At 36.2% G+C, this 27,658-nt stretch overlaps 2 protein-coding genes across 2 annotated transcripts in view; both read right to left on the bottom strand.

The window, feature by feature from the left end:
* Nucleotides 1–2,944: 2,944 nt before the first annotated feature.
* On the bottom strand, nt 2,945–11,293 carry CT83 (cancer/testis antigen 83; the record flags this gene model as incomplete). Its single annotated transcript, XM_081043004.1, has 2 exons — nt 2,945–3,253; nt 11,219–11,293. 2 exons carry the CDS (start codon nt 11,291–11,293, stop codon nt 2,945–2,947), a joined length of 384 nt encoding a protein of 127 aa, XP_080899130.1.
* Nucleotides 11,294–11,361: 68 nt separating this feature from the next.
* KLHL13 (kelch like family member 13) overlaps nt 11,362–27,658 on the bottom strand; it is a gene marked incomplete at its 3' end in the record, with an annotated part of 62,303 nt that continues 46,006 nt past the window's right edge. Inside the window, exons 5-6 of the mRNA XM_081043003.1 lie at nt 19,220–19,333; nt 11,362–11,537 (exon numbers count right to left, since the gene is read on the bottom strand). Coding sequence (XP_080899129.1) covers nt 11,362–11,537; nt 19,220–19,333 — 290 coding nt within the window. The remainder of the gene's footprint in view (nt 11,538–19,219; nt 19,334–27,658) is intronic.

The following is a 27,658-nucleotide window of genomic DNA, read 5'->3' as shown; positions in this document are numbered from 1 at the left end:
GATCTAATTTTTAAAAATATGTGTTTATAATATGATTAGTTTAGAATAGGGGAAAATTTTTATTTATTTTTATGTTAATTGAGTAGGAAAATGTATATATCGTGTTCATAATAGTATCAGAAGCTTTACTCCCCATTTAAGCAGAAATGGAATATCAAAATGTGAATCTACTAATGTTTAGCAATGTGCTTATTAAATTTATTTTTAGATTGTCTGTATAGCACACACACACACAGCTGTCTCTATTTCACAATAACATTTTTGAACATATTACCATAATATTTTTCTAATATATTGAAGGCATTATTTTGAGCTGGTTATTTAGAAAATAGATGTATTTTCTATTATACAAGTTTTAAAATATTACTTGCTTATATTTTCTTGGTACACAGTCTTTCTTTTCCATAAAGCTGGGGAAACTAAATCACATATTTAAAAGAAAGTGTTAAAATTGAAAGTTCATTAGAAATGTCATAAATATATGGGGAAAATGGACTATGTATATAATATGAAGACTGTTCTTTGGTACTTTTGATCCAATATGTCTAAGAACTTCATGTAGTATGGCTTACCTTTTCTATGTGAACTTAGTAGTTATGTTCTTTATTTACAAATAGTTAAATAAGACAGAAAAATTAGGATCCTATGGCCAGTAAGTGGTAAATATAGAAAATGGAATCCAGAATCTTTGAGTACTTCTTTCCCCATATGATGTATTCCTTAGGTTATATTTAGAAGAAAAATATGATCCATCTAATTTAGACTGTGTTTCACAAAATTAAGAGTAGTTCATTAGACTCTCTGAAATCTAAGTTTAATTTTAAATAGAACATAGAGCAAAATACTAAGAGGAAATGGCATCAATCAAATCGAAGATCTTATCTTGTAATACATAGTTAGTAGATCAAGTAGAATGATTTTTTTCTTATTGAATAAGTTACTACTACAGCTGATATCTTATTTACATACTTATAGGAGATAAACTTGTCAAGAATGATAGAAGCTAAATTAAAAAGTCCTATGTCCCAGTTTCCTTACAAAAGATAATGAAATTTTATTATATCACTAATTGTTTTATACACTGATTACATAGCAACAATTGGTTTAAACATCCTAATTGGTTTAAACAGCCTAAGAAGATGAACACTGCCACAACATGTAGGAAACTTTTCAACTATTCTTAAGGTTCTTACCTGGGCTTCAGATAATGTATGGAACTGCAATTATATGTAATATTTTCCCATGTGCATGCATTTTTCCAGAGGGAGAGTCATAGTTTTGATCAGACTATCAAAGGGATCCATAATTCTATACAGTTTAAAAATCACTTACACCACTGCTGGCTTTTGTTCTTGGCAACTAAGCAATAAAAGGAATAATTTTAAGCCTTAATTTCTTATACATTTTAATTTCCTTTTCCTTTTCCTTTTGATTGAAAGACTAAAGGAGAAAGTTGTTAAGGTATTTCTTTTACTTATACTGGTAGTTTGTTTTTTGGGGAAGAGGCATGTAGATAGATAAATATGTAGGCATGTAATTGAACAATCTCAGTGAGTTATGTACATATGTATATTAATAAAGATGAACTCATGTTAGGTATTTTGAGATTTTTCTTTGAGGATAGGTCATATGCTGTTAGTGAACTTGGACAGATTGTTAATTCCTCAGTTACACTGGATTTTATAAAATGTTATATGAAATAGATGGGTGACTAGAGCTTAGAAATACTCCTTTCTGAATTTTAATGCATATTACATCACATGCCATTATAATATGGTGCTATTTGAGGTGTGGATTTTCACCAAATAGAAAAATGCATTCAGTTTTCTATAGGTGACTCTTGCAATTCAGGAAAGATTGAGGTACATTTCTAATGAAACACTATCTAATTGGACGTGGGGGTGATGGGAAAGAAATCCCTTTCAAGAGCTGACTGCAAAGAGTAGAGAAGAGTGTGTGTGTGTGACTGGTTTCACAAGCGTGTAAAGCACAGATCTTAACAGAGTGCCTGGTGTATTTCAGAGCACTCAAAAATAGCCCTTATTAATTATTATACAGATTCCACAATGGTAAGAAAGAACATTCTGCGTAATGGAAAGTGTACCATCAAATCCTGTTTACTTTAATGCAAACTTGGAGACATATATTGTAAACCATTGGAGAAAAATATTTTTCACACTTGAGTGAAATTAAAATCACTGTATCAACTATATTCTTTTTACTCTAGCTTATTAAAAAACATTTTGAACAACTTTTCTGTCTATTGTGCTTTCATTCCTTCCCTGGTAAAATATATACAGTGGTACTTCGGTTTTCAAATGTAATCCATTCCGGAAGACCGTTTGAGTTCTGAAACGTTTGAAAACAGCTGACAGCTAGGCTGCAGGATCTTGCACTCAGCAGAAATCACATGACATGTTCAACTTCTGAGGCATGTTCGAAAACTGAAGCGTTTACTTCCCGGTTTACCATGTTCATAAACCGAAATGTTCGTCAACGGAGATGAACCGAGGTACTACTGTATTAGCAACATCTAAACAATCGTTTTTTGTTTGTTTGTTTGTTTTTTTAATTTATTAGTTTCAGGTGTACAAGACAAGGTAATACTTAGACGTTCATCATTTATATCCCTCACACTGTGAACCCCCCTCCCCCCATCCACTATCCCTCCAACCTCACACTGAACCATCACATTATATATATAATACTGTAGTTGGCATTCATTAATGTTTAGCTTCTGGTGTAAAATGCCATGCAGCCATAAAGAAGAAAGAAATCTTATCATTTGCAACAACATGGATGGATCTAAACAATCGTTTTAATGTGAGTAAGCAAATTGATGAATATCTGGGATTTTGTATCTGACTTGGAATCTCCTGCCATTTTAAAGAATAATTCATTTGGAATAAACACATACAATCAATTGAATCCACTCAAAGTGCCTTTAATGTTCACCTCCAATGTTGGTACATTTTCTAAGCATGCCAGTGGATTTCTGGTTAACTAATGCATCCTTTACACCCTTAATAACTAGGAAATATTCCAATTCATCCAGCTTGTATTCCATGATGCTGAGGTTTACCAATATTCGCTTCTGCATGGCTATTGAGCGTGGGAAATTAATTAAGACATCCTGAGAGAAGCTGTTGACTGTAAGACTTGTGTTAGTATTGCTCTTAGTTGACCCAGTAAAAGAGGATGTCCTTACTAGTGCAAGAGAAGATGAATTTGATGACATTTCACCAATGTTTCTCTGTAAGGGAAGAAAATTATACATATGTAGTTTATTGTGTTTAGCAATTTGCAAAGACTACAAAATAACATGTTTATTAGTCTTCATCCCCAAAAGGAACTTACTATCCTCCCCTAAGAAATATAAATTAAAAATCTGTTCAATTACTACATTGATTTGGAAATATGTTCTTCCCAAACACAGACCGAAGGAAATATATATATATATATATATATATATATATATATATATATATATATATACATATATATATATATGAAAATGGTCTTTTAATGCTAAAATGCCATATCCTTAAACAAATAAAATAAAATGCCATATCCTCGCCTTATATTTCTTGGAAAGTCCAGTAAGTCTGTATTGGGACTCTGTCTGACTCTTACCTAAAAGAACTTCACTTGCAGCTTTAAATACCACAAAGAATAGCACATTTTAACTTAAATTATTTGTGAATGCCCCAAAAGCTCTCATAAAGATGGCTGAAAAGGAAAATAGCTCACCGGAAAAAAATGGCGGCGTGAGGTGAGCCTCTATAATGCTCCCCTGGAATTTACAACGAATCGGACAACAATAACTGCACAAAGGACTCCTTGCACAGCAGTCAGGCAAGACGAAGAGGCCCACTACTGAATTCACCTCCAGGTGGGTGAATCGCGCGAGCGGGGGAGGAGGGAGAGGAGAAGTGCAGGGACGGAGCCGCGCAGGCGCAGGACACAGACCTAGCTCAGTGCTCAGAGCCCGCTGCATCCCGGAACTACCGCAGATGCGGGAGAGGGAAGGACTCGGACTGCTAGGGCTCCGCTTACGGCCCACAGGGCTGAGGGGGCAGCATATAGCACGGCTGAACCCAACGCTCCCTCACGGCAGACCTCGGAGCAAAGACTGAGGGAAGAGGGCTGAAATCGGTGGTTTAAACCCTCACTGCCGAGCAGAGAACGGAAGCCCTAGGCACGGAGACTAGCCGCCCCCTCCCTACCCTCCCAGAGCTCGCCCCGCCCCCACCTGGCCGGTGCTAAAGAGATAAAGTAGCAGTGTCGGATCAAAGGACAGAATATTTGCTGCTCTGAGAACTGTGGACCGCAGACACAGATTCGCAGCTCAACTAGTTCCGGCAAAGGGGAGGGCGCTGTGGAAGCAGGACTAGCTGTGGTGGTGGTCGCCGCCATTGCTCTGGGCCACCTCTCACAACTCACCCCGCCCCTGGCCCCACCTATCTGGGCGGATTCCTGCAGGAGTAAACAGAACTGCTGAAACATACGGGCTCTGAATCTGGTGCAGAAAGAGCTTTGGAACTTCAAAAGCTCTTCGCATACCTATCAACCTGTTGCAGAAGCCACTCCTGTAGATGTCTAGGAAGAGAAATAGTAAATCAGTGATTGCCATGAATAACCAAGGCAACAAGATAGCTCAGAAAGAAAGTGAAAAGTCTCCAGAAAAGGAACTTAGAGATATGGACATTTGTGATTTAAATGACAGAGAATTCAAGATCACAATTCTGAAAAAACTGAACGAGATGCAAGAAAACACAGAAAGGCAGTTTAATGAACTCAGAAACACAATCAAAGAACACCATGAGCATTTTACAAAAGAGATTGAAATCTTGAAAAACAACCAAATAGAATTTCTGGAGATTAAGAACTCAATAGAAGAAATTAACAATAAAATATCCAGCTTAGGTAGTAGAGTTGACCAGATGGAGGAAAGAATCAGTGACATCGAAGATAGGAACCTGGAATTTACACAGAGGGAAGAAGAAAGAGACTTGAGACTTAAAAGAAATGAAAGAACTCTACAAGAACTTTCTGACTCCATCAGAAAGAGCAATATAAGAATAATGGGCATACCAGAAGGAGAAGAAAGAGGGAAGGGAACAGAGAATATATTCAAACAAATCGTCGATGAGAACTTCCCAAACTTGTGGAAAGAACTGGATCCTCGAATCCAAGAAGCAAATAGAACACCTAATTACCTCAATCCCAACAGGCCTTCACAAAGGCACATTGTATTGAAGCTGTCTAAAATCAATGACAAAGAAAGAATCCTCAAGGCAGCCAGGGAAAAGAAGACGGTAACTTACAAAGGAAAGCCCATTAGATTATCATCAGATTTTTCAGCAGAAACTCTACAAGCTAGGAGGGAATGGAACCAAATATTCAAACTATTGAAAGAGAGAAATTATGAGCCAAGAATAATATATCCAGCAAAGATCTCCTTTAGATATGAAGGAGGAATAAAGACCTTTCCAGACATCCAGAAGCTGAGGGAATTTACTAATACACGACCTGCACTACAAGAAATACTAAAGGAGGCTATTAGACCACCATCAACAGGGACAACTTGTGGCAACTGAAACATAAAAAGGGGGAGCGTAAAGGCCTGAACTGGAATATGGGAATAGAGAAAGTAAGCGTACTGAAGAAACTGGAATACTCTAAATATCAAACTTTCTTTTACATAAACTCAAGGGTAACCACTCAAAAAACATCCAAATCTGAAATATATACTGTAATAAAAGAAGAAACAGAGGGAAACATCATAGAATACCACCACACAGAAATAACAGACAACAACAAAAAGGCAAAGAAACAATGGAGACACAGCCTTACCAGAAAACTAAAGACAGAATGACAGGAAATCCTCACATATCAATAATCACCCTAAATGTAAATGGACTGAACTCACCAATAAAGAGACACAGAGTAGCAGATTGGATCAAAAAATTAAACCCAACCATATGCTGTCTACAAGAGACACATCTCAGCTACAAGGACAAGCATAGACTCAAAGTGAAAGGGTGGAAATTGACACTCCAAGCAAATGGTACCCAGAGAAAATCAGGTGTAGCCATAATGATTTCCGATGAAACAAACTTCTGGGTGAAAAAGATAACAAGAGACAAAGATGGACATTTCATAATGGTAAAGGGGACTATACAACAAGAAGACATAACAGTCATCAATATTTATGCCCCCAATCAGGGAGCACCGAAATATACCAAGCAACTACTAACAGAACTAAAGGGAGAAATTGACCAAAACACAATTATACTAGGGGACTTAAATACATCATTGACAGCTATGGATAGATCATCCAAACAGAAGATAAATAACGAAATCGCAGCCCTAAATGACACATTATGAATTGGACATAATTGACATATATAGAGCACTTCATCCTAAAACATCAGACTATACATTCTTTTCTAGTGTACATGGAACATTCTCAAGGATAGACCATATATTGGGACACAAAATCAGCCTCAGCAAATTTAAGAAGATTGAAATCATACCAAGCATATTCTCTGATCACAAAGCTTTGAAATTGGATATCAACTGCAAAAAGAAAGCAGGAAAAAACACAAATACATGGAGATTAAACAACAGACTTTTAAAGAACGACTGGGTCAAAGAAGAAATTAGAGGAGAGCTCAAAAGATACATAGAAACAAATGACAATGAAAATGCATCCTACCAAAATTTTTGGGATGCCGCGAAAGCAGTTTTAAGAGGGAAATTTATATCATTACAGGCCTATCTCAAGAAACAAGAAAAATCCCAAATAAATAACCTCATGTTACACCTTAAAAAACTAGAAAAAGAAGAACAAGCGAAACCCAAGGTCAGCAGAAGAAAGGAAATAACAAAAATCAGAGCAGAACTAAATGAAATAGAGAACAAAAAGACAATAGAAAAAATTAATGTGACAAAAAGCTGGTTCTTTGAAAAGATTAACAAAATCGACAAACCCTTGGCTAGACTCACTAAGATAAAAAGAGAGAAGACACTAATTAACAAAATCAGAAATGAAAAAGGTGAAGTTATCACGGACACCACAGAAATACAAAGGATTATCCAAGAATACTATGAAGGACTATATGCCACCAAATTTAATAACTTAGAAGAAATGGACAAGTTCTTAGAAACATATAGCCTTCCAAGGCTGAATCATGAAGAGCTGGAAAATCTTAACAGGCCGATCACCAGTAACGAAATTGAATCAGTCATCAAAAACCTTCCCAAAATCAAAAGTCCTGGACCAGATGGCTTCACCAGTGAATTCTACCAAACATTCAAAGAGGATCTAATACCAATCCTGCTCAAACTCTTCCAAAAAATTGAAGAAGAGTCAGTACTCCCTAACTCATTTTATGAGGCCAACATTATCCTGATACCAAAACCTGGTAAGGACAACACAAAAAAAGAAAACTACAGACCTATATCCCTGATGAATACAGATGCTAAAATCCTAAACAAAATTCTAGCAAATCGAATACAACAATGCATTAAAAAGATTATTCATCACGACCAAGTGGGGTTCATCCCCGGGGCACAAGGATGGTTCAACATTCGCAAATCCATCAATGTGATACATCACATAAACAAAATAAAGGACAAAAATCATATGATTCTATCAATTGATGCAGAAAAAGCATTTGATAAGATACAACATCCATTTATGATTAAAACACTTACTAAAATTGGTATAGAAGGAAAATACCTCAACATAATAAAGGCCATATACGACAAGCCCTCAGCTAACCTCATAATTAATGGTGAAAAGCTGAAGCCCTTTGCTCTACGTTCAGGAACACGACAAGGTTGTCCCCTATCACCTCTGCTTTTCAACATAGTGTTGGAAGTCCTCGCCAGAGCTATCAGGCAAGAGAAAGAAATAAAAGGCATCCAAATTGGGAATGAAGAAGTTAAATTGTCACTCTTTGCAGATGACATGGTGCTATACATAGAAAACCCTAAAGACTCCACCAAAAAGCTATTAGAAACAATCAATGAATATAGTAAAGTTGCTGGCTACAAAATCAACATACAAAAGTCCATTGCTTTCCTATATACCAACAATGAAATCTCAGAAAAAGAGATAGAAAAAACAATTCCTTTTGCAATTGCAGCAAAAAGAATAAAATACCTAGGAATAAACTTAACCAAGGATGTGAAGGACCTATATGCTGAAAACTATAAGACATTTTTGAAAGAAATTGAAGAAGACACAAAGAAATGGAAAGACATTCCGTGCTCATGGATTGGAAGAATCAACATAGTTAAAATGGCCATATTACCCAAAGCCATATACAGATTTAATGCAATCCCCATTAAAATCCCAATGGCATTTTTTAAAGAAATAGAACAAAAAATCATCAGATTTGTTTGGAACCACAAAAGACCCCGAATAGCCAAAGCAATATTAAAAAAAAAGAACAATACTGGAGGTATCACACTCCCTGATTTTTCCTTGTACTACAGGGCTACAATAATCAAAACAGCTTGGTATTGGCGGAAAAACAGACACATAGACCAATGGAATAGAATTGAGAACCCAGAAATAAAACCACATAAATATGGACAGATAATTTTTGACAAAGAAGCTAAAAACATACAATGGACGAAAGACAGCCTCTTCAATAAATGGTGCTGGCAGAATTGGATAGCTACGTGCAAAAGAATGAAACTGGACTGCTATCTGTCACCATGTACCAAAATTAATTCAAAATGGATCAAAGACTTAAGCATAAGACCTGACACAATAAACTGCATTGAAGAAAACATAGGTACTAAACTTATGGACCTTGGGTTCAAAGAGCATTTTATGAATTTGACTCCAAAGGCAATGGAAGTAAAAACTAAAATAAACAAATGGGATTATATTAAACTGAAAAGCTTCTGCACAGCAAAAGAAACTATTGACAAAATAATGAGGCAACCAACTGAATGGGAGAAGATTTTCGCAAACAGTTCCTCTGATAAAAGGCTAATATCCAAAATATACAAGGAACTCATGAAACTCAACAACAAAAAAACAAACAACCCAATTGAAAAATGGACAGAGGACCTGAAGAGACATTTCTCCAAAGAGGATATACAAATGGAAAATAGACATATGAAAAAATGCTCAACATCGCTAATCATCAGAGAAATGCAAATGAAAACCACAATGAGATATCACCTCACCCCATTCAGAATGGCTTTCATCAACAAAACAAATAGTAACAAGTGTTGGAGAGGCTGTGGAGAAAAAGGAACTCTCATACACTGTTGGTGGGAATGCAGACTGGTGCAGCCGCTATGGAAGGCAGTGTGGAGGTTCCTCAAGAAATTACGAATAGAATTACCATATGACCCAGCAATCGCTCTCCTGGGTATCTACCCCAAAAATATAAAAGCATTTCTCTATAGTGACACGTGTACGCCAATGTTCATTGCAGCTTTGTTTACGGTGGCCAAGACATGGAAACAACCAAAATGTCCTTCGATAGATGAATGGATAAAAAAGTTGTGGTACATATACTCAATGGAATACTATTCGGCGTTAAGGAAAGATGATATAGGAACATTTGTGACAACATGGATGGATCTCGAGAGAATAATGCTAAGTGAAACAAGTCAGACAGAAAAAGCAGAGAACCCTATGATTTCACTGATATGTGGTATATAAACCAAAAAGAACAAGACAAACAAATGAGAAACAAAAACTCATAGACACAGACAATAATTTAGTGGTTACCAGAGGGTAAGGGGGTGGGTGGTGGGTGATGAGGGTAAAGGGGATCAAATATATGGTGATGGAAGGAGAACTGACTCTGGGTGGTGAACACACAATGGGATTTATAGACGATGTAATACAGAATTGTACACCTGAAATCTATGTAAATTTACTAACAATTGTCACCTCAATAAAATTAATTAAAAAAAAATGGACAGAGGACCTGAGGAGACATTTCTCCAAAGAGGATATACAAATGGCAAACAGACATATGAAAAAATGCTCAACATCGCTAATCATCAGAGAAATGCAAATGAAAACCACAATGAGATATCACCTCACCCCAGTCAGAATGGCTTTCATCAACAAAACAAATAGTAACAAGTGTTGGAGAGGCTGTGGAGAAAAAGGAACTCTCATACACTGTTGGTGGGAATGCAGACTGGTGCAGCCGCTATGGAAGGCAGTGTGGAGGTTCCTCAAGAAATTACGAATAGAATTACCATATGACCCAGCAATCGCTCTCCTGGGTATCTACCCCAAAAATATAAAAGCATCTCTCTATAGAGACACGTGTACTCCAATGTTCATTGCAGCTTTGTTTACGGTGGCCAAGACATGGAAACAACCAAAATGTCCTTCGATAGATGAATGGATAAAGAAGTTGTGGTACATATACACAATGGAATACTATTCGGCGTTAAGGAAAGATGATATAGGAGCATTTGTGACAACATGGATGGATCTTGAGAGTATAATGCTAAGTGAAATAAGTCAGACAGAAAAAGCAGAGAACCCTATGATTTCACTGATATGTGGTATATAAACCAAAAAGAACAAGAGAAACAAATGAGAAACAAAACCTCATAGACACAGACAGTAATTTAGTGGTTACCAGAGGGTAAGGGGGTGGGGGGTGGGTGATGAGGGTAAAGGGGATCAAATATATGGTGATGGAAGGAGAACTGACTCTGGGTGGTGAACACACAATGGGATTTATAGACGATGTAATACAGAATTGTACACCTGAAATCTATGTAAATTTACTGACAATTGTCACCCCAATAAATTTAATATATAAAAAAAAGGAAAATACAGGGGAGGAAACAGAAACACAGGGGTAGTGGAAGCCAGAGAAGAAAAAAGAGAAGCCTCAGATTCTTAAAATGGGAGGTGGTGGTGTGGAGTGGGCATTTTCAACTAGTTTTCAAGGGGGTGAAAAGCTGACCATGTCACTTAGTGACCTGGAGCATTTTACAACAGACAATAGCTGTCAAATCACTAGTCAAAATGAGAGAATTGTGGGAGTAAAAAAGAAACATTGGGGTCTCTTTCAAGAGAAAAGGTGGAATGAGGGGACCTCCCCTTACCCCTATTTTACCATTTTACTATCTTTCTACTCTCTTAGACACCCCCCTCAATCCATGTAGTCATTTAGCTTCATCTCTTTCCAATCTCTCGTACACACTTTACCTGAAAACGATTTTTCCAAAAGACAACCGTACAAGCGAACAAAACGCCACCCACTAGGAGGAAAAGGATGTTCATGACTCCTCTTTGGCCTCTTCTCTCTTCACACTTCTGGGGCACTAAGGCCCTGGGTGGGCAGGGGGCCTCTAGCCACCCGGAATCGGGAAGTTCCCGGCCAGAGTGCTAACCGTCCTGCACTGCCTGCTGCAACTGGGATGGGCTTCAGTGTCGGTCTTTACATAGTAGTAGAGGCCCTGTGACCTCACAATTGAGCACGCCCGTAGGGGGCGCTGCATCATAATCTGAGGACGGAAAATCCAGCCTGCAAGAAACCAGGCGGCATTTGGTGAAGAGTTTCAGGTTGTTAGGAGAGCAAGAGAAGATGGAGAAGTTTGAGATTTCCAGGAAGCTGAAATGTGGTAAAGTATGAATTGGCTGATTAAATGCAAGATTTTAAAAGTACTTTGCCTCCTTTCTTTTTTAAAAAGATATGTTTGTCTTTGCTGCAACCAATCTATTTATTTCAAAAACAAGTTGAAAACAAGATAGAAATGCACTGGAAAAAAGAGTTACTCACAAGTGTAAGACTTTGACAGAAACCTCGTCCACGACCCCATTCCTATTTTAGGAATCACTCCAACGCGATTTGCATTGAGATAATTATGTACACCAGTGTCACTGTACAGGTTAAAAAGTAATTCCAGAGATATTTTACCATTTAATTCTCACAATAATTTTGTGCTATAGGTTTTTTAAAATACTGCGTATACATTTGGCAATGCAGAAACAGATTGGGGTGTCAGGAAAACGTATTTGAAGCTAGCAGCAAAAGCAGAACCCGAACCCACAAAATTTTTTTTTGAGTTTAAAATGTGGGGGGGGAATCTTTATTTATGCATTGATAAAATAAGGTGCATTGATATAATAGAATGATTCCAAGGATTCCCCCCCCCATGTTAGTCTTGATAATGCCTTTCAATGGATTTAGTACAAGAGTTCTATCTAGTCCCATAATCTGTTTCCATTGTTTCTTTTTTAAATTTATTAGTTTCAGGTGTACAAGACAAGGTAATACTTAGACGTTCATCATTTATATCCCTCACACTGTGAACCCCCCTCCCCCCATCCACTATCCCTCCGACCTCACACCGAGCCATCACATTATATATATATAAATTTATAGTTGGCATTCATTAATGTTTAGCTTTTGGTGTACAATGCCATGATCAGGCATCCACAGTATCTCTGAGGTGGTCTCCCAAATAGGATGCATGTCCATCGGATACCCAACAAAATCTTTACAACATTATTGAATAAGTTCCCCAAATTAATTTTCAAAAAACCCTGAGGCCATCTTGTGGTTACCAGCTGCTTCCTAATCCCTTCACCTTTCCCCTTATACCTACCCCCCCCCCCGCCCATTTAACAACTCTCGGTTTTTTCTTTGTGTCCTCAAAACTGTCTCTGATTAGTTCATTCACATATTCTTTTCTTTAGATTCCACATATAAGTGAGATCATATGGTACTTGTCTTTCTCTTTCTGACTTATTTCACTTAACATAATGTTCTCTAGATTCATCCATGTTGTTGCAAATGATAAGATTTCTTTCTTCTTTATGGCTGCGTAATACTCCATTGTATAAATGTACCACAGCTTCTTAATCCAGTCGTCTACCGATGGGCATTTCGGTTGTTTCCATATCTTGGCTATTGTGTAAAGTGCTGCAATAAACATAGGAGTGCATACAGATTTTTGAATTGGAGTTTTGGATTTCTCCGGGTAGATGCCTAGGAGTGGAATTACTGGATCATAGGGTAGTTCCATTTTCAGATTCCTGAGATACCTCCATACTGTTTTCCATAGTGGCTGCACTAATCTGCAGTCCCACCAACGGTGCACTAGCGTTCCCTTTTCTCCACATCCGCGCCAGCATTTGTTGTTTGTTGATTTACTGATGATAGCCATTTTGACGGGAGTGAGGTGGTATCTCATTGTGGTTTTTATTTGCATTTCTCTGATGGTTAGTGAGGTTGAGCATTTCTTCATATGTCTTCTTGCCTTCTGTATGTCCTTATTAGAAAAATGTCTCCTCAAATCCTCTGCCCATTTTTTAATTGGGTTCTTTGTTTTTTTGGAGTTGAGTTGAATAAGTTTTTTATAGATTTGTAATATTAATCCCTTATCACATATATCATTGGCAAATATCTTTTCCCATTCAGTAGGATCCCTTTTTGTTTTATTGATGGTTTCCTTTGCAGTGAAAAAACTTTTTAGCTTGATGAAATCCCACATGTTTATTTTTTCTCTTACTTCCCTCACGCGAGGGGATATATCAGTGAAAATCTTACTCCGGGTAATGTCCATGAAATTTCTTCCTATATTTTCTTCTAGATATTTTATGGTTTCAGATCTTACATTTAAGTCTTTAAGCCATTTTGAATTTATTTTGGTATATGGTGTAAGGAGGTGGTCCAGCTTCATTTTCTTGCATGTGTCTGTCCAGGTTTCCCAACAGCACTTATTGAACAGACTGTCTTTACCCCATCGTACATTCTTGCTTCCATTGTCGTAGATTAGATGGGCATATAGGCATGGATTTACTTCTGGACTCTCTACTCTGTTCCATTGATCTATGTGTCTATTTTTATGTCAGTACCATGCTGTATTGATTACTGTAGCCTTGTAGTATAGTTTGAAATCAGGTATCATTATACCTCCCACTTTGTTCTTATTTCTCAAGATTTCTGAGGCTATCCGGGGTCTTTTATGGTCCCATATAAATTTCAGGATTATATGTTCTATTTTTGTGAAAAATGTCGTTGGTAGTTTGATAGGAATTGCATTGAATATGTATATTGCCTTAGGCAGTATGGACATTTTTTTTTTTTTATGTCAAATATATTTTAATTTTTTTTTTAATTAATTTTATTGGGGTGACAATTGTTAGTAAATTTACATAGATTTCAGGTGTACAATTCTGTATTATATCATCTATAAATCCCATTGTGTGTTCACCACCCAGAGTCAGTTCTCCTACCATCACCAGGTAATATGGCTATTTTAATTAACTATGTTGATTCTTCCAATCCATGAGCACGGAATGTCTTTCCATTTCTTTGTATCTTCTTCATTTTCTTTCAAAAATGTCTTATAGTTTTCAGCATATAGGTCCTTCACATCCTTGGTTAAGTTTATTCCTAGGTATTTTATTCCTTTTGCTTCAATTGCAACAGGATTTCTTTTAATTTCTTTTTCTGAGATTTCGTTGGTAGTATATAGGAATTCAATGGAATTTTGTATATTGATTTTGTAGCTGGCAACTTTCCTGTATTTGTTTATTGTTTCTAATAGCTTTTTGGTGGAGTTCTTAGGGTTTTCGATACACACCATCATGTCATCTGCAAAAAGTGACAATTTAACTTCTTCATTCCCAGTTTGGATGCCTTTTATTTCTTTCTCTTGCCTGATTGCTCTGGCGTGGACTTCCAACACTATGTTGAAAAGCAGAGGTGATAGGGGACAGCTCTGTCGTGTTCCTGAATTTAGAGCAAAGGGCTTCAGTTTTTCACCATTAATTAGCTGAGGGATTAGCTGAGGGTTTGTCATATAAGGCCTTTATGATGTTAAGGTATTTTCCTTCTATACCTATTTTATTAAGTGTTTCAATCATAAATGGATGCTGTATATTGTCAAACGTTTTTCCTGCATCTATTGACATAATCATGGGATTTTTGTCCTTTATTTTGTTATTGTGAAGTATCACCTTGATAAATTTGCATGTGTTGAACCATTCTTGTGTTCCTGGGATGAAACCCACTTGGTCATGATGTATAATCTTTGTAATTCATTGTTGCATTCAATTTGCTAGAATTTTCTTTAGGATTATGGCTTCTGTATTCATCAGAGTTATTGGTCTATAATTTTCTTTTTTTTGTGTTATTCTTATCAAGTTTTGGTATCAAGGTACTATTGGCCTCATAAAAAGAGTTAGGGAACATTGTCTCTAATTTTTTGGCAGAGTTTGATTTGGACAGGTATTAGATACTCTTTGAATGTTTGTTGGAATTCACTAGTGAAGATACCTGTTCCCAGACATTTGCTTTTGGGAAGGTTTTGGATGACTGATTCAATTTTCTTACTGTTGATTGGTCTACTTAGATTTTCCATTTCTTCATGATTCAGGCTAGGAAGTTTATATGTTTCTAATAACTTGTCCATATCTTCTAGGTTACTGAATTTTGTGGCTCATAATCCTTCATAGTATTCTTGGATTATCCTTTGTATTTGTGGCATCCGTGGTAACATCCCGTGTTTCACTTCTGATTTTGTTTATTTGAGTCTTTTATCTTTTATCTTAGTAAGTCTAGCCACGGGTTTGTCAATTTTATTGATCTATTCGAAGAACCAGCTTTGTCACATTAATTTTTTCTATTGCCTTTTTGTTCTCTATTTCAGTTAGTTTTGCTCTGATTTTTATTATTTTCTTCCTTCTGCTGAATTTGGATTTCATTTGTTCTTCTTTTTCTAGTTCTTCAAGGTGTAACCTGAGGTTATTTATCTGGGATTTTTCTTCTTTCTTCAAATAGGCCTGTAATGATATAAATTTCCCTCTTAAATCTGCCTCCATTGCATCCCAAATATTTTGGTAGACGCATTTTCTTTCTCATTTCTTTCTATGTGTCTTTTGATCTCTCCTCTTATATCTTCTTTGAGCTAGTCAGTCTTTAAAATTATGTTGTTTAATGTCCACATATTTGTGATTGTTTCTGGTTTCTTTTTGCAGTAGATATCCAATTTCAAAGCCTTGTTATCAGAAAAAATGCTTGGGATGTTTTCAATCTTCTTAAAATTGCTGAGTCTAGTTTTTAAATCCCAATATATGATCTATTCTTGAGAGTGTTCCATGTACACTAGAAAACAATGTGTAGTTTGATGTTCTAAGATGCAGTGCTCTATAAATCTCAATTATGTCCATTTCATCTAATGTGTCATTTAAGGCTGATATTTATTTTCTGTTTGGATGATCTATCCATAGCTGTCAATGATGTATTTAGGTCCCCTCCTATAATTGTGCTTTGGTCAATTTCTCTGTTTAGTTCTGTTAGTAGTTACTTGGCATATTATGGTGTCCTTAATTGGGGGCATAAATATTGATGTCTGTTATGTCCTCTCATTTTATAGTCTTCATTATCATTATGAAATTTCCATCATTGTCTCTTGTTACCTTTTTTTAATCCTGCAGTCTGTTTTGTCTGATATCAGTATAGCTACACCTGTTTTCTTTGGATACTATTTGCCTGGACTGTCAATTTCCACCCTTTCACTTTGACTCTATATTTGTCCTTCTAGCTGAGATGTGTCTCTTAGAGGCAACATGTGGTTGGGTTAGTTTTTTCATTGAATCTGCTACACTCTGCCTTTGTATTGGTGAGTTCAGTTCATTTACATTTAGGATGATTATTGATATGTGAGGATTTCCTATCATTCTATCTTTGGTTTTCTGGTAAGTCTGTGTCTCCATTATTTCTTTCCCTTTTTGTTGCTGTCTCTTATTTCAGTGTGGTGGTACTCTATGATTTTCCCTTGTATTTCTTCTTTTATTATGTTATGTATTTCAGTTCTGGCTGTTTTTGAGTGGTTACCATTAAGGTAAAAGCCAGTTTCATATTTAGAGTATTACATTTTCTTCAGAATGCTTACTTTCTCCTTTCCCATATTCCGATTCAGGCATTTACTCCCCCCGTTTTATGTTTTTGTTGTCAAATATTATCCCTATTTATGCTGGTGGCACAGCCCACTTTAGTATTTCTTGTAATGCAGCTAGTGTATTAGAAAATTTCCTCAGCTTTTGTATGTCTGGAAAGGTTATTGTTTCACCTTTATTTCTAAAGGATATCTTTGCTGGATATATTATTCTTGGCTCATAATTTTTCTCTTTCAATAGTTTGAATGTTTGAGTCAATTTCCTCCTGATTTGTAGAGTTTCAGCTGAAAAATCTGATGGTAATCCAATGGGCTTTTCTTTGTAGGTTACCATTTTATTTTTCCTGGCTGCCTTGAGGATTCTTTCTTTGTTGTTAATTTTTGACAGTTTCATTACAATGTGCCTTGGAGAAGGCCTGTTGGGATTGAGGTAATCAGGTATTCTATTTGCATCTTGGACTTGAGGATCCAGTTCTTTCCACATTTATGAAAGTTCTCATAGACTATTTGTTTGAATATACTTTCTGTTCCATTCTCCCTTTTATTCTCCTTCTGGTATGCCCATTATTCTTACATTTCTCTTTCTGATGGAATCAGAAAGTTCTTGTAGAGTTCTCCCATTTCTTTTAAGTCTCAAGTCTCTCTCTTCTTCCATCTGTGTCATTTCCAGATTTCTGTATTCAATGTCGCTGATTCTCTCCTCCATCTCGTCAACTCTACTACCTAAGCTGGCTATTTCATTTTTCATTTCTTGTATTGAGTTCTTAATCTCCAGAAATTATATTTGGTTCATTTTTTAAATTTGAATCTCTTTGGGAAAATGTTCATTTTGTTCTTTGTGTTTCTGAGTTCATTAACCTGGATGTATGTGTCTTCTTGCATCTTGTTGAGTTTTTTTCAGAACTGCAATCTTGAATTGTCTGTCATTGAAGTCACATATTTCCATAAGCTGTCTTATTACCTTGGTAACATGGCAATTAATGAATTATTGTTTTCTTCCCAGGCATCTACGGAGAGGGTTCTGCAACAGGTTGATAGAAAGAGGTCTTTCTTTTGTTTTCTAGTGGTGTTGGTAGAAGGTTTTATTATCTCTCCAACTGCAGCCTTTTATTCTCTTTCACACTGTAGTGTTATATTTTCTCTGCACTGTTCCAGCTTTTTACACAATTGGTGGGCTCCCTGGAAGGTAGGCTTCTCCTCTGTGAACAGTTCGCCTGTATCATACGCCATCACCTCTGTGGGGGGATTTGGAGAGCGTCTGAAGATCCAAATCCTTTCCTGCACCCGAGTCAGAGCCTGTGTGTTTCAGGTGCTCTGTTTCCTTCTCCAGAGATCACCTTAGATAGGCTCGGACAGGGGTGGGGTGAGTTGTGAGAGGTGGCCCAGAGCAATGGCGGTGACCACCACCACAGCCAGTCCTTTACCCAAGGCTCCCTCCCCTTTGTCAGAACTAGTTGGACTGTGAGTCTGTGGCTGTGGGCTACAGTTCTCAGAACTCCAAATATTCTGTTCTTTTTGCCTGACACTGCTACTGTTCTGCTTCTAGCACTGGGAGTTGGGGAGGAGGCGGCTAGGCTCAATGCCTATGCCTTCCATCCCCTGCTTGGCAGTGAAGGCTTAAACCGCCATTTTCACCTTCTTCCCTCAGTCTTTGCTCTGAGGTCTCTGTTGAGAGCATTTGCTTCAGCTGTTTTATATGCTGATCCCTCAGACGGGACTGTGGGTCATAAAAAGAGAGCTAGCAGTTTGAGTTCTTCCCTCTCCTGCTACTGCAGTAGTGCCAGAGTGCAGTGAGCTCGGAACTCTGAGCTCTGGTCTGTGTCCTGTGCCTGCGCAGCCCACATCTCTGTACTTCCCTCTTCCCACTTCCCTGTTCCCCTACTCGCCCATTTTGCCCACCTTTAGATGATTTCAGTTGGGTACTTATTAGTCTTGCTTGCCTGCTGTGCAGGGAGTCCTTTGTGGAATTATAGTTCTTCAGTTTGTTGCAAATTCCAGGGGAGATTTCAAGAGACTCACCTCATGCCGCCATTCATATGCTGTAATCGAACCTGAACAATTTCCCATTTCTTCTAAGTTATGTATATTTAGTAGGATTAGTTTGCTGCTAGTCTTATGAAATTGTAGATTACCAAAATACTCATATGTAAATGTATACACACAATACCTCTTCTAAAATCATCATAAATTATATTTTGATTGTCTATTTTATGGATTATTTTTATCAACACTATGTAAAAAGTCACATAGTTAAAAGTTTATGTACTATATTAATTGTATTGACATCATAATTGTTTACCTGAAATATACATTACTCCTCCATACACAGTTCCAGCATGGCCATAGTGGGGCTCACTCATTTTGGCTACATAGGTCCATTCATTTGTTCTTGGATTGTAACATTCTACAGTAGCTGTTGTTAAAAGCAAGAAAGAATAGGGGAAAAAAAGAAAGAATAGAAAAGAAAATGATTCGTAATTTCAAATTTAGCAATTAATTATTTTTCCTTTTAAGTAGAATGGTAGTAATGTCCATCTAACTGAAGCATATCTATTGTAGATATAAGACATTTTCTGGGGGTTTAATATTAATTATTGAGATTATAGTAATTTGAACCTTTAATGCATGCTACATTGGACTAGATACTTAATGCAATAATGCAACACATTTTTGCCAGTGCAGAAATCACTAGGATTTCTTTTCTTCTTGTATCTTATTGCACCTTTATAATTTGACCTTTCTCCCATTTTTTACTGCAAAAATGTGGGAAGAAAAGATGAAAAAATCACAAGGAAGAAAAACATTTCAATTTTAGGCTTTCATGTTGATACACTATATAAGAAAAAGGTTACTAAATGTGAAGCAAAATTTTAAGTTGAAAATGAAAGTATGCACACCGCCTGTGTATGTTCTAATGCATATTGCTTTATTTCATACCCAAAGTACAAACAGGACTCTAACAATAATTTTTCTACATCTGTACATTAAAGCCAATAGTGTGTACACACCCAACATTGTTGCAGCCAGTACTTCTCTTAATTTGAGATGATTAGCAGCATAATATGAAGTTAAGATTTTTATTAGGGGTACTGCTCTCAGTAATTTATCATCTTTAACAAAATACTTTGGAGAAGTGACATCAACTCATTTAAATATCTATTTATTATAACCTCAATAATATAACAATAACTGTCCAGACTGAGCCTTTTTAAAAAGACAGACAGATATAAGATTGTTATGAGAACTCTGGTTAAAAGCACGAAGTTTAGATCAACTTGAAAAATTTATACAATTTATTGCAGACACTGCCAGGTGCCAACCCAATTCCTTGTTTCTCCCAATCCTGCTTTTTTCCTTACTAACAGAACCACAACACTGCTCAGGTAAGTGCTGTGCCAAACAAAATAAAATTGAAATTAGCAGATTCCCTTGAAGGTGGAGTTGACCATAATATACTTCTAGGCAAAGAAATGGAAGGAGAAGTCTACTGGGTGGGGCGATTTGATCAATTCACAGGAATAATGTTTTGCTACCTGCAGCCAAACACAATTCTGACTGATGAGTCATTCATTCAACACAGTTTCCTATTAAAAATGGATAAAGAAGTTGTGGTATATATACCCAATGGAATATTATTTTGCCATAAGAAAAGATGAAGTAGTACCATTTGTGACAACATGAATGAATCTTGAGATTATAATGCTAAGTGAAATAAGTCAGACAGAAAATGTCGAGAACCTATGATTTCACTGATATGTGGTATATAAACCAAAAACAACAAAAGAACAAGACAAACAAGTGAGAAACAAAAACCCACAGACACAGACAATAGTTTAGTGGTTACCAGTGGGTAAAGGGGAAAGGGCATGGTAGATAAGGGTAAAGGGGATCAAATATATGGTGGTGGAAGAAGAACTGACTCTGGGTGGTGAACATACAATATGAGATGATGTATTACAGAATACAGATGATGTATTACAGAGTTGTACACCTGAAATCTATGTAACTTTATTAATGGTCACCCCAATAAACTTTAATTAAAAAAAATTAACATGAGAACAGACAAAACTAGACAGAGATTTTCTACTGTACAAGGTTGGACAATAACGTTCATAAACTCATCCTAGAAAAAGTGCTGCATAGCTCATTGCTGAATCACTATGGTCTCCTTTGAAATACTCCCCTTGGGAAGCTATGCACGTATGCCAACACTTAGTCTGTGCTTCAAAGCTATTTTGGAACTTTTTCTGGAATGGACATCAGAGCTGTTATCATATTACACTTGATGTCCTGAATGTCATCAAAATGTCTTCCTTTCAATATTTCCTCTATCTTCAGGTAAAGAAAGAAGTCACTGGAAGCCTGATCAGGTGAGTAGGGAGGGTGTTCCAATACAGTTATTTCTTTACTAGCTAAAAACTCCCTCACAGACAGTGCCATGTGAGGTGGTGCATTGTTGTGATGCAAAAGCCATAAATTGTTGGTGAAAAGTTCAGGTGGTCTAATTTTTTCATGCAGCAACTCTGCACTTCCAAATATCAAACTTGGTTAACTGTTTGTCCAGCTAGTACAAATTCATAATGAATAATCCGTCTGATATAAAAAAAGGTTAGCATCATTATTGCAGCAAGTTCTAGAAGTTAATTGTCATACCTTGTATTTAATAATTTCACTTCATCAAATTCACTATGTGAAGTATTCTAACATATTATACCACTATATTATACCACTTCATTTGCTTTTATTGACTCCCTTTTCTACTTATATGGATTTGAGGTTTCACTCTTATTTCAAAGGCTTTTACTATTTTCATTTTGATCTACACTCTTGTTGGTTTTGTTCATTAACTCAGGCTTGGACCCCTACTAACTTTATTTCTTCTAAACTCTTCCATCAAGTAGCAAGATTCAGCAAAATCTTTCCCCCAAATAAGGGGAACATTTTCCCACAATTAACAAAAAGCTAAAACTGCCACATACGCCAATATTGTTTTTTAGTATTTGCGGTCACTGGATGTCTTCTTTAATGTGCATTTCCATTTGCCTTAACATGAACTTGCACATATTTGACAAGCAAACTCTTACTGAATGTACTTCATTATCTCTCTCTCTAAGCTTATAGAGAATCTAGTATATTGATTGGTACTTGGCATCAGCAAAGTAATTAAAGGTAGGGTTTTCACTGATAAAAAGGTAGTATAATCACACACCTTATCAGTAAAAGGGTTTTAAAAGACTAGCAGACTACTCTTTTCCATGTATTTGATGTCAAAGACAGGTTTTACTCTATTTCTATGTGATTCTTAAAGAACTCGGCTTTGAACTTTGAAATTTCTAGAGTGCAACAGTGTTTCCTTATGTCTTATTCAATCTGTTCTAATGCACTTTCTATTAGCTTCCTCTTATTCTTTTTATAGTGAAGCTAGAAGTTGAAATATCTTTATGATTTTAAAGTTTTCCTATGTAGAAAGATAATGATGTTCTTCTGTCAGTGAGTTAATTGCATTTTTTCCTAATAGAGGTTATAAGAATCCATCTACATATACACCTATATATGTATTATACATCTACATCTATACATATATATCTTATACAGAAGCCCCTAAGTATAAGATGGTTATTAACCACCAATAACATAGTAACTAAACTACAGTTCATCATTTGTAAATTTATATTCTTCCACCTAAATAATCCATCTGCATTAGCTCTTCCCATCATTTAATCTCTATTTTCTTCATGCAGAATTGCTGTCATTAGTAAAATCAATATCATTTAGCTTTAAAATAGAATACGGCTAACTAAAAAAGTATATACAAGGTCTGACAATTGCATTCACGAACTTGCCACCATGCACTTACATTGGCAGCACTGTACAAATAGCTCGGTAAGGTTTCATAACCTTGGTATCAGAGTCTCACAGCTGTGTTCGTGTCAATGTGTGGCGGTGTCTTGCTGAGTGACGTTCATTATTGTTGCTGCACGTTTTTGTGTGCTATCACGAGAATGTCTGAGCTTGAATTAGAGCAATGAACAAACATTAAGTTTCTTGTTAAACTTGGCAAGAGTGGAAGTGAAATCAGGGATATGTTAGTCCACATTTATGAGGATAATGCCATGAAGAAAATGGCAGTGTACAAATGGATTAAATATTTTTTTGAGGGGAGAGAACATGTCACTGATGAAAAGAGGTCAGGACAGCCAGTAACTAGTAGAACTGACAAAAACATTGCAAAAATTCATCAAAACATGCATCAAAATCATTGGCTGACTGTGAGAAGCATAGCAGACCAAGTATACATCAATAGAGAATCAGTTAGGAAAATCTTAACTGAAAATCTTGGCATGAGAAAGGTGTGTGCAAAAATGGTCCCGAAGGAGCTCACCGATGAAAAAAAGCAAATGAGAGTCATAGTTTGCCAAGACCTTTTGGAGAGCCAAAACGATGTTTTGAGCCATGTTATCACTGGTGATGAAATATATGTGTACCAATAGGACCATGAAACAAAGTGTCAAAGTGCACAATGGTCCACAACCGAAAAAGTTCTGTCAGTCCAAATTAAGAGTCAAAACGATGTTGCTAACTTTTTTTTTTATATCAGAGGGATTATTGATCATGAATTTATACCAACTGGACAAACAATTAACCAAGTTTACTATTTGGAAGTGCTGAAAAGGTCTGCATGAAAAAGTTAGACCACCTGAACTTTTCGCCAACAATTCATGGCTCTTGCATCACGACAATGCATCAGCTCACACGGTACTACTGTCTGTGAGGGAGATTTTAGCCAGGAAAAAAGCAACTGTATTGGAATACCCACCCTACTCACCTGATCTGGTCCCCAATGACTTCTTTATTTATCCAAAGATAAAGAAAATATTGAAAGGAAGACATTTTGATGACATTCAGGACATCAAGTGTAATACGAGAGCGCTGGTGGCCATTCCAGAAAGAGAGTTCCAAAATTGCTTTTAAGTGTGAACTAGGCACTGGTGTCAGTGCATAGCTTCCCAAGGGGAGTACTTCAAAGGTGACTATAGTGATATTCAGCAATGAGGTATGTAGCATTTTTTCTAGGATGAGGTTGTGAACTTAACTGTCACACCTGGCATTCATGCCCTTATTTCTGTTTTCCATATTTACAAGAATAGTGCCAATAATTTTGATAGTGGGAGGGGACAAGGGGTGATGCAAGTCAAGGAGTTGCACCCACAAAGCAGTCGTTCCATTATTGTCTATGAGCGGTGGGCACTGTAATGAGGTAACTGAAAATCTTGCAAATGCTGCCACTGTTTTCTTTCATAATTATATATAGGCAATGGTTATTGTGTGTATGAAGAATAAATGATGTACCGGCACTAATGTAATGAACCTATCAAATTACTAAAAGGCTCTCCCATCAATCCCCTTTTCCTGACACCCATTCCTACCCCCTTCTTTATTTACAGAAGCATATTAATATGTCATCGTAATCAGTTAAGATGGGAATATTAAGTTATTACAACAAATGTGTGTGTGTGTGTGTGTGTGTGTGTGTGTGTGTAAGGGTTGGTTTCCATTAAAAAAAAGCAACACTTATGAAGCAGGAGAAAAGTTAAAAACCCAGCCTCTGGCTGGAATATTCAGAAATAAAAGCAAGAGTTTCTTTAGAACCAAAATCTGCTATTATGCAGAAACAGTGGGCCCTAGAGATCTGGAAAGTGTAAGTGACACATATACTTTTCTTATTTACACAGAGAAACATTAACAGATAAAATTCAGAAGAACTCATTGATATTGTTCTTTTGGGAGGTAGTCAGGGCAGGTTAAAGCAGTCTTGGTCATCTCAACAATAAAGAATGTGACAAGATGGGACAGTTGACTTCTTGCTCCCTCTTGGATTCAACATAGGAGGAACTCTAAGGGAGTGGGGTTGCGTTTGGAAAATAATTGAAGCTCCTCATTTCTTGGTTTTATGTAATGACTCTTTTTGGCCTGAAAGTTCTCCTGGAATCAAGACTTTCACTTTGAGTGCACTTAATAAGTCAATCACATAATTTTTAAAACAAACTTACAATATATTTTAACTTAAAATATTTACTACAGATTGGATTTGCTGGGTATGTTGATTTTAAGGGAAGCAATCATTTTCCATAATAGTTTAGCTACTTACAGATTAAAAAAGATAATTTTAAAGGGAAAGAATATCAAATAATTGGCCTTCAAATGTTTCTTTTCACTTTCAAGCTGAAATACAGGACTGTTTTGCTTTTTTAAAATTTATTGGGGTGACAGTTGTTAGTAAAATTACATAGATTTTAGGTGTACAATTCTGTATAACATAATCTATAAATCCCACTCTGTGTTCACCACCCAGAGTCAGTTCTCCTTCCATCACCATATATTTGATCCCCCTTACACTCCCGTCCCATCCCCCACCTCACTTACCCTCTAGTAACCACTAAACTATTGTCTGAGTCTATGAGTTTTTGTTTCTCATTTGTTTGTCTTGTTCTTTTGTTGTTTTTGGTTTATATACCATATATCAGTGAAATCATATGGTTCTCTGCTTTTTCTGTCTGACTTATTTCGCTTACCATTATACTCTCAAGATCCATCCATGTTGTCACAAACGCTCCTATATCATCTTTTCTTACCGCCGAATAGTATTCCATTGTGTATATATAACTTCTTTATCCATTCATCTATTGAAGGACATTTTAGTTGTTTCCATGTCTTGGTCACCGTAAATGAAGCTGCAATGAACACTGGAGCACACGTGTCTTTATGGATAAACATTTTCAGATTTTTGGGTAGATACCCAGGAGAGGGATTGCTGGGTCATATGGTAATTCTATTCGTAATTTTTTGAGGAACCTCCACACTGCCCAGAAGACTGTTTTTAATAAGAGTTGGAGGTGATTTCTGAATGTCCTGAGCAAGGAAGCCATCCCCTTCACCAATGGAGTAGTCTTCTTCTTGTTCCCAATTGAATGTAACATGTGAAGAGCTCAAACTAGGTGGGGATCAAATCAGAAAAGAAAACCTCTAACTTCTAGGTTGTATGTAATACCTGTTCTTGGCCTGAAGATTATAAATTCTTATAAGAATTAGGACTCTAACCAATATGAGGAACATATATTGAACTTAAGAGCTACATATTAACAGGTATGATAAAATCAACAGGCAAGCCTAACTGAAAAATGTAGCTATTTCCTTTGAGAAAAAAAAAAGAAAAATTTCAAAATGACCATTGACTGCCAGGGTTGATAATCTATAATTTGTAAACTTGTGAAGATGATCTTACACAAGTGGTTTTCCTCAGAAAGCGTCAAGTCACTTTCTTAGGAAAGTCACTTTCTTAGGAAAGTGACTGCAACGCCACAAGTTGCAGTTTGTGGGTATATCCAGACACCATAAATTTAAGATAGTATAACATGAAAATAACATGTGTGGGTTGACTGAGGAGACCTGAAATGGCAATTATACTTTAAAGATGTTAATGCCTCAAATGTTTTTAAAAGTCTGATTATTAAAATATATTGGAAAACCTGTGTGTTTCGTAATCATGACACCTATAGTCCAACAATCTAGAAAGTCTGGTCTTAGGAAAAAAATACCATTGTGACAACAAAGGAGAGAAATTGTGGGTAGCAAATTAAGATCAGTAGTAACATTAAGATCATGTCACTAACAAGGAAGTGCTTGATAAGCTGAAAAGTGTAAGAGCTAAGAGCAGTTATTTTTGTCTCCTACAAATAGCTTATTCTCAAATCCATTAAACTACCATTTATTTCTTAGCATACTAAAGAGAATTATTATGATAATTACTCTGAATTTATCCAAGCTAATTTCAATATTTTAAACTTTCCCAGCATTCTGGACAACTGCTATGACTCTACAATAGAGAATAAAAGAATAGTGGTGAAAAAAAGTCCAAACAATGATTGTAATGACAGATATGTAAGGCATGATATAAAATGTGGTCTTCCTGATTTCCCTTTTGGACAGCTATCTCATTCAAATTTTTCTAAAATAATGGAATTGTATTTTCTAGTGTTAATCTATATAGTCAAAGTATTGCTATATTAACTGTACATGTGACCAATCTTAGATTAGGACAAAAAAAGCGACCATCCAATAAAGCTTACCAGCTCAACCTACAGTGAAGAAAATTGTTTGGTATTTCACCAAGAGAGAATGATTTTTAAAACTAATAGTCACAGATCATACTACTCACGGTAAATAAACTTTGAATAATATTAAACTTTGTACATTTAATCAATAAAGAAAATAATAAGACTTTGTGTCCTCTAATAGGTATCAGATTATGTAAAAGAAAACACAATAAAAGTCAGTGCTTTGTAAGAAAGAATTTTAACCTATTTAGTCAAATACTATGTGGGCTTCTAAAACGAAAAATGAGGAAACATGCCAAAATTCTGTCCAAGATTCTATTAGAATTTAAATTAGCAGAATACACTTTATTGTTGAACCTTCAATGTGAAAGCTATACATACTGCACAAATAAAATATTATGCAACATATTGTTTTTATGAGATATAATTTGTACCCTAGCCAAGAATACCGTGTTTCCCCGAAAATAAGACCGGGTCTTATATTAATTTTTGCTCCAAAAGATGCATTAGGGCTTATGTTCAGGGGATGTCATCCTGAAAAATCATGTTAGGGCTTATTTTCCGGTTAGGTCTTATTTTCAGGGAAACACGGTATATGCCCAGATAAGGCATACTGTTTGTCT

The sequence above is a fragment of the Rhinolophus hipposideros genome, assembly GCF_964194185.1.
Source record: "Rhinolophus hipposideros genome assembly, chromosome: X".
Taxonomy (NCBI): Eukaryota; Metazoa; Chordata; class Mammalia; order Chiroptera; family Rhinolophidae; genus Rhinolophus; species Rhinolophus hipposideros.
This window is presented reverse-complemented; position numbering and strand designations above follow the sequence as displayed.